A 10,897-nucleotide genomic window follows, 5' to 3' on the forward strand; every position below is an offset into this window, starting at 1 on the left:
TGTCTTGCAGGATGAAGGATGTACAGTTCTGACTGGGCTTGTCCTGCAGGATGAGGGATGTACAGTTCTGACTGGGCTTGTCCTGCAGGATGAGGGATGTACAGTTCTGACTGGGCTTGTCCTGCTCCCCTTAATGTGTCAGAGAGACTGGTATTATGTATGTCTCTGTGTCATTAAGAAAATATACATATACAGTTTTTTCCCCAACTTTTATTCAAACAAACCTTTTTAATTAACCGTGAATTAGTTATAGATTGACATTGTAATCCAGTTGAGACAAATATATGTTTGTTATCTCCTGCTGTATCTTGTGGCACAGCATTGAGTAGGTTGTTACAAGCTTGCGGGCAGCGTAACACTGGCCTCTTATTCCGACTGTTTAAAATTTAAAGTTGAGCATCCTGTAAACATTAACAGAGGTATCTTGCATTACAGACCTGCTAATTAAACAGTGAGGAGACATTCACAACAAATAACTTACCACTTAAAGCCACAGAGTTTAAATATACAGTTGCCTTTTGATAAAAATTAACATAAAAGACTATGACAAAATGTATGCTCTTTATCAGCTTAATTTTTTTATCAAAACATGAAATAAATCAAATCTCTAATTTATGTCAGATTGAACCAAAATCTAATAGAAGGATATTCCCATTTATACTGTGCATCTTTTAATTTGTTCAAACCAAATTTAGCTCAGATTTCCATCCTTGTGATGTCTCTAGAACTTAATGGGGTAAAGTATTACTTTGCCTGTGGGTAAAGTATTTGATTGGGCATAATTAAAAAAAGGCACACACCTGTCTATTTGAGGAACCACATTTCATAGTTCATGTTAGATCAAAAACACTCCATAGACCTCCCAGATAGAATTGTGTTGGGATACTGACCAAAGTATTGAGAATTCCCAGGAGTACATCATTATGTGGAGTTTGGAACCACCAAGATTCTTTTTATAACCCTATGACCAAACAAAGTAACCATGCAGAGTTGAGAGAACCGGCCAGGAAGACAACCATCTTTGCAGCACAACCATCTCTTTTGCACACCAGGTGTGCCAAGCTGCTGAAATCATACACAAGATGATAGGAAGTTCTACACACTTCTGAGTACAGGGTCTGAAACCATATGTACATAGAAAATGTATGTGTTTTATTTTCAATAAATTGGCACAAATGTCTAAAACCATCCTTTCACTTTGTCATTATGCAGTTTTGTGTTTAAATTGGCAGGAAAATTCAATTATAAATTAAGAGTGTAATTCTATCACACAACAAAATGTGGAGAAAGTGAAAGTATTATTCTCTGAAGGCTCTGTGAGGTTGGAGAAAAAAAATAAACCAAACCCTGCACAATCAGACTCAATCAGTAATATACAAAAATAAATAATAATATAAAACTTAAATATTATAGACACTTACAGTACAGTTCCCAAAGTACAACTGTTAGCTTAATTTCTGGGCAACAACAAATTATTTTGAGCAGACGTTTTTCCCTTAACCAAACACATACACTCACAATCACACCTCTTGTTTTGACACCACAAATCCTCAAAACGTCCTGCCGTTCAGCCTGTGCTAAGGTTTGTCCAGCCTTGTCAGCTACTTACTTCTCTCTGATTTAGCACAAGTCCCAGTGAAATCCAATTACACCTGAGTCAGAAGGTTGATTTTCCCATTACAGATTTTATGCTGAGTTTGAAGGCTACAATTTGATAATGCCTCACAGTTCCTCCAGGCACATTACCTATCTGTACTGGGAGGAACAGGAAGTATCCCTTAGTCATCAGTCCACTCCAGTCATCCTCATCAGACCCATCTGTTCTACCTTACTCTTATTCTATCTTTCAGTTAAATGGGATATTGGATCCATACAGCAATGTCACGGTTCTACCTCAGCATCATCAACAGAAATAGCTTGAAGGTTAGAAAACCTTGCCTATAACGAAAAGGGGTAGCGGTTTTACAACTGATACAGTAACACACATTTCCAGAATGTGTATAGCTACAACATTTTCTCCAAACTATAAAAACTGCTCAAATCTTACACCATATTGACCAAAGTCCAGACAATTCACAGAAACTAAACATTATACTTAAAACCATATTAAATGTAATATAAATGGAACTTCGCCCTTAAACGTCAAACAAAAGCATCAAATATAATTCCACTATTGAATACCAATTGCACACTGATGAGAGGAATTTAAAACACTTCTATAAAAACATATAAAAGCTCAGCACAATAAACCTATACCCAAAAACAATTTGCTAGGCCAAAGATTTTTCTTTACTTTTCAGGCAGGATTTTGTCAGTTGGTATAAGGTTGTTTTTGATAACCCTGTTCAGAATGGCCAGTTTTGGGGGAAAAACATCATGCATGGTCTTCATCAACTGGTGTCTCTCAAAACTACAAAAAGAAGAAATGGTGTGTTTTATCGAATATGGACAGTTCCCGTTCATTTCCGCGTGTGCTCAGATATAAAGATTCTGAGTACAGAAAACATCATGTTCAGCACAGCAGTCAGATCCGTTTACATTAAGTAACCTATTTTCAAGTCTGGACAATGGATGCAACACTGAAATGGCTCAGGCTTGGCTGTACACTCAGCCCAATGTCCCTCATTTGTATATCATGTACATCAGTGTTTCTTAACCCTGCTCCTGGGCACCACCCTGCCCTGCATGCTTTAGATCTCCTGCTTTGGAGAGCTCTATATCATGCAGGGCAGGGGGGCGTCTAGGAGCAGAAACACTGAGTACAACAACAAGTTCAAGTGTCACGGATGTCATTAGATAATTTTGTTCTTCATCTTTCCCTCCCTTGTCCACTTGCTCTTGTTCTTCCTCTACCTCTCACTCTAATGTTCTGATCCATTGTTCCAAAACACAAGTACAGTTAAATCTCCACACTCATACAAACTCTCACATAAACAGACACACATACAAACTCTCACATAAACAGACACACATACAAACTCTCACACAAACAGACACACATACAAACTCTCACACAAACAGACACACATACAAACAAAATCAGCTACACCAGTATATTAGGTCATTTGCACCTGAGGGAAGGAAAGTGACCCCATAACGTCTTTGAATATCATGGATAAAATACCTCTGTTAAATGCATTATACAATAGCCAAATGAATATGTATGTAATCAATTACAGAACTGGACACAGGAGGTCAAGTCTAATAGCTTTCCGTATCTTCTATGGTCAATGAGACATTCTAGGATATCCATGGCCGAAGGCACACAGATGATGAAAATCAAATAATAGTATTCTAAAATCTCAATTTCAACAAGCTACAATATAAAAGTTATGATAAAGCATTTCAACAGAGTGAATAAAATCCCTGATAACTTATAACAAATGCATTAGAAAGTTGGGTCACAAATAAATGTAGACACAATGAAGAAGGATGTTGTTGTAGATCTAAATTAAAGAAGTAGTTCAACATGCATTGAAAACCAAATAAAAAAATCTAAAGATAAAAGCTTACCTTAGAGTACATGTACATGATGTTATCTGATGCAAAAAAATATTATTTCTCTGGTCGTTCTGAAAGGTCCACTGCGACCTGTAGTAGCTGGATCTGATCTTGTATAGGACAGACCAGGCCAGCTCAGCTTGGTGTTGAGGCAGACTGAATCTGATGCAAGGGCAAGAGCAGCTCTTTTAACGTTAAATTAGGACACATAGGAATACCTATGGCACCTGGATTTATGGACATCCCATAATGCAACACCCCTTGCAAACTGGCTGTCATAGTGTCCTAATTTTCTTCTAGTGTTGTTTTTTTCGTTTTTAAGTTGGCCTCATTCCCTGATTCAACAATAGACAGAGTGCCTCTACAGACCAAGACAGATCCCCATTGGGAAGAAATATGATTGTAATATACAGAAAATCCTAATGTTCAGTGTAGTAAAAAGTCACACATCACATTTCTAATAACACTAGAACTCTTCACGCTTGAGGTGGCGGTATGACCTTGAACAGATTAGACAGACTATGATCTAAATATACTGATTATAAAATATTACTTGTCACAAGCTGTGTTACAGTATGTCTGGATTGCTCCATTATAACCTAATGCACAGTGTTCTTTGGGGGCATAATAGTTATTTATTTCTCATTGCTTTCACACATTATGATGTAGAAAATAATCATGTTTATCTGAGATCATCTACTGCAGTGGTTCCCAACCAGGGTTACTAGTACACTGCTTTACCATACTGAATAGAGTACAATATACGGGAAAAATACTATTCTGAAATGTATTTGTTTTTGCAGTGATTTGTTAGCTTAGTCTGTGTTACATTGCTGAGTAGGCAGGACCAATACTTTAGGAGAACAGAAGATATTTACTAAAAAGAACTAAGACATAACAAAATAAAAACTAAGTCACAGAACTGAATAATGTAACATTGGCCGTGACCAAACAAAAGGCTGACAATATACATTTGGAAAAGCGGAACTTAAAATAGGGACAGTGACCAGGAACTGTGTGAGGCTAATAATTACAAATGATGGAGAGAGAGCGATGGATCCCACTGGCGCTGAGTGACATTGTGTTGTTTTATATTTATTCTCTGTAATTTCAGCATTTGTAAAGGACAAAATGGAAAACAGTTAAAATACTGTCAAGTCTGTTTCTGAAAATGCATTAAATGTTTTCATCTAGAGTAAAATCATTTTGCAGTCCATGTTGTGCTAATATGTTTACTTGCATTTTATGGTGTATAGGCCTACCATGGTATCAACAAATGACAAACTCCATTTATATTTGGAGTTTGTATGCGATAACAAATTCATATAGCCTCTTTTGATGGTGGTACATGATTTTGTGTCATGTATTTAATATTTGAGTGTCTTGTTGTTTTTTGCAAATTAAATTTTGACCTACAGTGTCTCAGGTTGGACCGCATGTTAACTGCATGTTAACTGTTTTGAAATTAGGACAGATGTGTTCAAGTAGGCCTAATCAAGACAGGTGTTGAATGTGAAATGTTTACTTATCAAAAAAGCTAAATTGAAGTAAATCAAAAAGTAAGGAAAGACAGAAAATATTACAACAATATACAGTATACACACAAATGACATATTATATGAATGACAATAACTTGGTGATTTATAATTAGTGCCAGTAGCCTACTGCTTCTTTGTGCAGGGAGACAGGTTTATGTAGGCCACATGTGGGAATAGGGTTAGCAATGGATAGATTATTGATAATGAAGGGTGCAAACATGGAAACGTGGAAAGCCATTTGATGATCAATTGGCTGCTTGGTTTAACAGACGGGGTAGAAATCGTTGGTTGAATGTACTGTGCTGTATGTCTGATGGAGGTTCAGAATGTATTGGTTATTATGGCGAAGAGGTTGCATGCAGCAGTTCTGATGACATGAGTTATTCGATTTGGTAGGGCTACACACAGCATATTAAGGCGAGCGAGCCTAGGCTTCTCCTTATTAAGGTAGCATCATCCCCTCCCGTTTTAAATAGCACAATCATACTAAACCATGGTCACCAATTCCCCACATCTGCAGATGTTGTTTGTTGATTTCACTGGTTTATTTCACTGCTGTAGTTATAGTCCTCTGCACTTCTCAAACATCTTCCCGCCTCAGCCCACCAAACCGCGCCCGCAAGCGCGCGGTCTCAGTTCGAACCAGATCGTGGTGCTGATGAACAGCTCCTCCACAGTGAAGTGGAAACTACAGTCGGTAACAGGCAGTTGCAAAACGGTTTGGGAGGGGAATGAATCAACGAATAACCTCAAATTCAACGTTGAAAAATAAGTGAAGGTTAGCAAGGTATTGTTTCCAGAGTTGTTTAGTTACATTTTATATTCCTACCTCTGTTACCTACTGTTACGAAGCTAGCTAGTACAGTACAGCACTACCAACTAGCTACATCCATGGGTCAGGCAACAAAGCGGTACACGTCATTAGCTAGGTAAAGCTGTAGCTGTTTGGATGATTAGCTGTACAGTATGTGGCATTATGCCAAGTTTTCCAATGTGAACATTGTGCCTGAAGTTTATTTATCTTTCAGGGTATGACCATTGCTACTCCCAGAATGTCAGCGGTTTGCAGAAAATCTGGAAACATCGTTAATCTTCACAGGTCATCATCACAAGGTTTCGGGTACTGTAGCTAAAGATGCAGCTATCAAACATCGTAGCTGCATTACTGTCACTGCTGGTCTGAAATAGTCTGAAAAGCTTAGCAAAAATGCATTGATGGTAACTTTTGTTAGGAGCGTTTCCCTTATTCTCGCCCCACTTCACAACCGTCTCTTACTTCTGTTTATGTGTGTAGGAAAATATGCAAAAACACATGAAAATTAATATTTGTTAGTCTAAATAGGGATGTTGCCGATCTGCCTTGTTTTCGCGTATGATGCCGATCTGCCTTGTTTTCAGTTCCGCTGTTGGGGCAATGTAGGGGAGGGGCGATCTATCCCTGGGGTCTGGTCTTCGGGACGGGGTGGTGCTTTAGTGGTCTCAGTGGGGAGGACTTGCTTGACTGCATGTCTAATTTGTTCTAGTAAGCAAAGGGGCTGGACACATTGTTCATGCATCAAACATTTATTCCTAGGTGGACAAGTTAGAGTACCACACAGCTTTTTCCCATGCCAATCAGAGCTTAGTCAACAATGATTGCTTAGTTCACTGGACCTGCTTGTTTCTAGCCTTCTCACTGTGTTTATTTGGAGTTCACCTAGCGACATTGTTGACAGGGAAGTTCAGAGGCTTACGTCAGGAGGAATCATTATTCTGTGCTAAGCTGAATTGAGGGATATTATTTGTGGCATGGTTACATGGATGTTTTCCTCTAAAAGGTTGGTGTTTTTTATGATTTCAAGCAATTGTGTTTTGAGATTATTTGGAGTAAAATTGTCCTTGAATAACCTACATTAACTTTTATCCGGCTATATATTCTGTTGCCACATGAATGTAGGCCTGACTTTATTATAATGTTCTCACTGTAGCCTCATTTCTTATGTTTCATAACTAGTTTCCTGAGCCTGTGGCTCACTGACTGAAAACCAGATCCATTCTTCTGTCATTAACCTACTTATAAAAAACAGTCACAAACACACACACACAAACTCACACTAAATTAAAGTTATTAACTAAACCTGGACTGTCAAATTAACCAAATCACACATGTAATTCATTGGCCTAGTACAAGATATAGACAGCCTTTTCACAAAATAGCATTTGCTGTTATAAAAGATTCCCTTTCTGGTTTGTGGGTATGACTCAAGCCACACAGGGTTTCTAAGCAACATGTTGCCTTTATCATGTGACAAAAATACCATCTCCCTACTGATTGCAGTGTGCGGGTGGAGTTCAAATCTTAGCCTGTGTTTTTACACCCAAAATACATTAGGGTCATACAGGCTAGGTTTAACAGCATTTTGCCCTGGCTGTTGCTCCTTGAGGGAGTCCCCTTCAGAAGAGAGCCGTTGGTTGTGAGGCAGAGGGTCTGGGACTGACAGAGAGGCAGATGGCTCCAGCTTAACACTGTTGTCAATTAGCTGTCACTGGAACAGATGAATGCAGGCTCTGCTGGGGATGGAGTGGGTGAGTGGGGACCATCGGGGAACAGCCCCCTGGGGACAATGGAACGCCGTGCCGCTGGGCTGGAGACACAAGGACTCAGCGTTATTCACTGTTGCAGACAGAGTGTATACGGTGTCCCCACCCTGATCCGCGTCTGAATTACAGAACCGCTGCCCCTGTGTCCTAACGGCTCAGCCAACGAACCATGCGGAGCCCTGGTCAGCTCACGTTACGTCTCCTTGTTTCGTGGTTTCTGACACTGGAATGTAACATGCTCATTAAAAAGCATGTCTGCAGCAAAAAAAATATATGAAATGGAAGATTTGCATAAGTGCAACAGTTTTAACTACTGATTTGTTTATTTTTGTTGCTGGGCCGTGGGCCGACAGTGTTAACATGTAAGGATTAATCCCTAGCCAGCCCGTTGTAGATGTAACCCGCTAGTTGTGTCTGTCCGTCAGGCAGCTGACCGCTGAGCCATCCCAGCAGTGTGAGGATCTACCCGGGGACCTGCCGTCTCTGTCCTGGCTCACCACCGTGGATGTACCCAGGCTTCAGCAGATGGCTGCAGGCAGGCAGGCCTTCCACAACACAGCAGCCTGGGGCAGTACCCTCCAACACACAGGTGAGACACAGTACACTGACACAAATAGAAAAAGGCAGATTAACACGCACTCGCTCACACTGTCGCGCACGACACATTCACACCCTCACACCAATACACAAGAGATCACATATTTCCACTTGACTTGATGTATACACTTTTTTCCCCAGACCAGCGAAGCAAAATGAACACAGCTCTAGGACATGAAACCATGGTCCCTCCCCCTAGCAACGTGCGGACCAGTTATATTGGAATAAACTACCAAAACAATCTTTATGGAGATGTAAGTACTGTTTGGTCTTAGTCTTTTTTCATCAGCGATGTTCTTCCTTTCTGCATTGTGTCGTTGTCTTTCAGAATGCGGTCTACCCAGGAAGTGACGTACCGGCCTCAGGATACCCAGGAGGGGGTGTGCCCTACTGCTCAACTCTGGCCATTCAACAAGTAGCACACCCGCCTGCTCTTTCAGAAGTGTTTCTGTACACAGACATGCAGACAGTATCTATCACTAGTAAGCAAATCAGACAAGGCTAAATAAATCTCTTTGCTTCCATTTTTCCCCAGAATTCCTCCCGCAGCCTGTACAACAGCCCCTTCTACCATAACCAGAGCCTGTGTGAGCGGCACGCAGCGGTCATAAGCATCAGCGACCCCCACAGCAACCAGGATCTGCTAGGGCAAGCCAAGGCCTTCCCTAAACCCATCTACTCCTACAGGTAGAACTAGTGAAGACATTCATTTGACCTTTAACCCTTGACATTTCACTGGTACCGTTGGACACAGTCTGTAATGACTATCTTCACCAGCTGCCTGATTGCCATGGCTCTGAAGAACAGCCGGTCGGGCAGCCTCCCTGTCAGTGACATCTACGGCTTCATGAAGGACCACTTCCCTTATTTCAAGGTGAGCAGCGACGAGATGCTGCTTTACACTCAAGAGATTCTCCGAACGTTCGAGTTTAGCGACATCTGCAATGCTGTGCAGCGTGTAACACAGTGGGATGTGTTTTACTGATGCCGTTTCCCCATCCTATAGACGGCCCCGGACGGCTGGAAGAACTCAGTGAGACACAACCTGTCTCTGAACAAGTGCTTTGTAAAGGTGGAGAACAAGCAGGGAGGCCCCACCTCCTCCACCCGTAAAGGCTGCCTGTGGGCCCTCAACCCAGCCAAGATGGACAAGATGGAGGAGGAGATGCAGAAGGGGAGGCGCAAGGACCCGACAGCCATTCGCCGCAGCATGTCTAACCCAGGTCAGGCTGAGCGGGTCACCAAAAAAGACCACGGGATGAGTTGTGTCACATGACCTGAGAAGTTTGAGCCAGTGCTCTTGTCTTTCAGATGAGCTGGACAGGCTGATCACAGACCGACCCGACGGCTGCCAGAGAAAGACCTGTGACCCCAGGAAGTGTTTCCCCTCCAGCGCCTGCCCTCCCCCTCTGTCTGGACATCACTTCCAAGTTCTGAATCCCGCCTGCCTAGGAGACCCTTGCTCCCCGGTACCGGCCCAGACACCTCCCCTTCACGCTGTCCCTATCTCCCAGCAGGAGCCCTACAGACCCCAACACGGCCTGTACAGCCTCCACCCTGACATCACAGCCGAGGCGGACGCCCTGGAAACCAGCATCATGGAGTTCGCTGGTGGGTTCGGAAAGAAAATACCGGGAACATTACAGCCTGTTTGAAATGAAATATACCATGTCAGTTCAATCTTTTTCATATTTCAAGTAGTTTACAACCGGTGTCTGTCCCCCAGGGAACCTATGGGAGGAGATGACAGAGGAGGGCTTCAGCCTGGATACTCTGGGTTCTCCTCTGTGCCTGTCTGACTGTGAGCTGAGCGCCTCCAGCCCGGAGGTACAGCCCCTGGTGGACCTGCAGGTGTCGGGTCTGTACGCAACACCAGTTGGCCCCTCCCAATATGTCGCCGGCACACAGGCGGGAGGTCGGGCCATTGCCCTGCTCTGACTGTCAAACACTGATGCACGCCAGGAAGGAGTGTGGGAAGATCAGCTCAGCCGAGTCCCTACACTGTTAACGATACCGTAAGAGAATCCAGAACCTTCCATTACCTGACAGGGTGTCTTTCCCCGTTTATTGTCTATGGTGTTTTTTCTACTGATTCCTCTTTTTTCGCCAAAGCGCTTAAGGACCAGCCAAATCAGTGAGCCACGCCCCATTTGATTGTGTCTGTCAGCTTTTTAGAGTGATGAGGATCAAGTGTTTTTTTTTTTGTACATGATTGTTTTGAAGTGTAAAATGCAATGACACTTTGTATGAGAGCTGGGGTCCATGCTGGTTTCTGTGAAGAAGTAAACATCATCAGGGAAGCTCATCTGTCATCTTTTTCTTCAAGAGGAAAATTCTTGTTGATTTTCTGGTGTGTGCAGTCTCTTCTGTGGTACTCCATGCAGACTCGCCATTATCTCTGCATTTTATCTGTATTCATTTTTATTCCTTCCTGAGTAAATTCACTAAAATGCCTCTTGATGCCGTGCCTTAAAACTTGTTTTGTTCTGTAATATAGAGGAATTTAACATGTTAATGTATTTTAAAAATACAATATGATTTTTGTTAAGGTATTACATGTTATCAAGGTCGTTTTAAACTAACAGTAGACTCCTGTGTCTACAATGTATTTGTCTAACTGTAAATATTTTCAGAATAAATATTTTAAAATGCCACATTCTATGGTTGTTAAGGAGTTAAAT

General features: G+C 41.8%; 1 protein-coding gene across 14 annotated transcripts; it reads left to right on the forward strand.

Annotated features, from left to right (window-relative positions):
* Nucleotides 1-5,666: 5,666 nt before the first annotated feature.
* On the forward strand, nucleotides 5,667-10,794 carry LOC105014904 (forkhead box protein N4). Of its 14 annotated transcripts, none has more exons than XM_020053103.3 (10): nucleotides 5,667-5,817; nucleotides 6,068-6,159; nucleotides 8,045-8,208; nucleotides 8,358-8,419; nucleotides 8,545-8,631; nucleotides 8,752-8,903; nucleotides 8,994-9,090; nucleotides 9,223-9,439; nucleotides 9,528-9,827; nucleotides 9,943-10,794. In XM_020053103.3, exons 2-10 carry the CDS (start codon nucleotides 6,071-6,073, stop codon nucleotides 10,152-10,154), a joined length of 1,380 nt encoding a protein of 459 aa, XP_019908662.2. In that variant the 5' UTR covers nucleotides 5,667-5,817; nucleotides 6,068-6,070; the 3' UTR covers nucleotides 10,155-10,794. The 14 variants fall into 14 exon arrangements, with proteins under 14 accessions (XP_019908662.2, XP_019908658.2, XP_019908660.2 ...); XM_020053099.3 differs by having other exon boundaries at nucleotides 5,667-5,826; nucleotides 8,358-8,470; nucleotides 9,943-10,793; XM_020053101.3 differs by having other exon boundaries at nucleotides 5,668-5,826; nucleotides 6,068-6,138; nucleotides 8,358-8,470; nucleotides 9,943-10,793.
* Nucleotides 10,795-10,897: the final 103 nt, after the last annotated feature.

Source organism: Esox lucius, chromosome 14 (assembly GCF_011004845.1).
Source record: "Esox lucius isolate fEsoLuc1 chromosome 14, fEsoLuc1.pri, whole genome shotgun sequence".
NCBI classification, from domain to species: domain Eukaryota; kingdom Metazoa; phylum Chordata; class Actinopteri; order Esociformes; family Esocidae; genus Esox; species Esox lucius.

What these genes read in the sequence shown, in the direction of transcription:
- LOC105014904 (XM_020053099.3), top strand. Translation starts at nt 6,071, where the DNA reads ATGACCATTGCTACTCCCAGAATGTCAGCGGTTTGCAGAAAATCTGGA. An exon ending in TCATCATCACAAGGTTTCGG is followed by an intron (nt 6,160 to 8,044) that starts GTACTGTAGCTA and finishes TCTGTCCGTCAG; the next exon opens with GCAGCTGACCGCTGAGCCAT. An exon ending in CAGTACCCTCCAACACACAG is followed by an intron (nt 8,209 to 8,357) that starts GTGAGACACAGT and finishes TTTTTTCCCCAG; the next exon opens with ACCAGCGAAGCAAAATGAAC.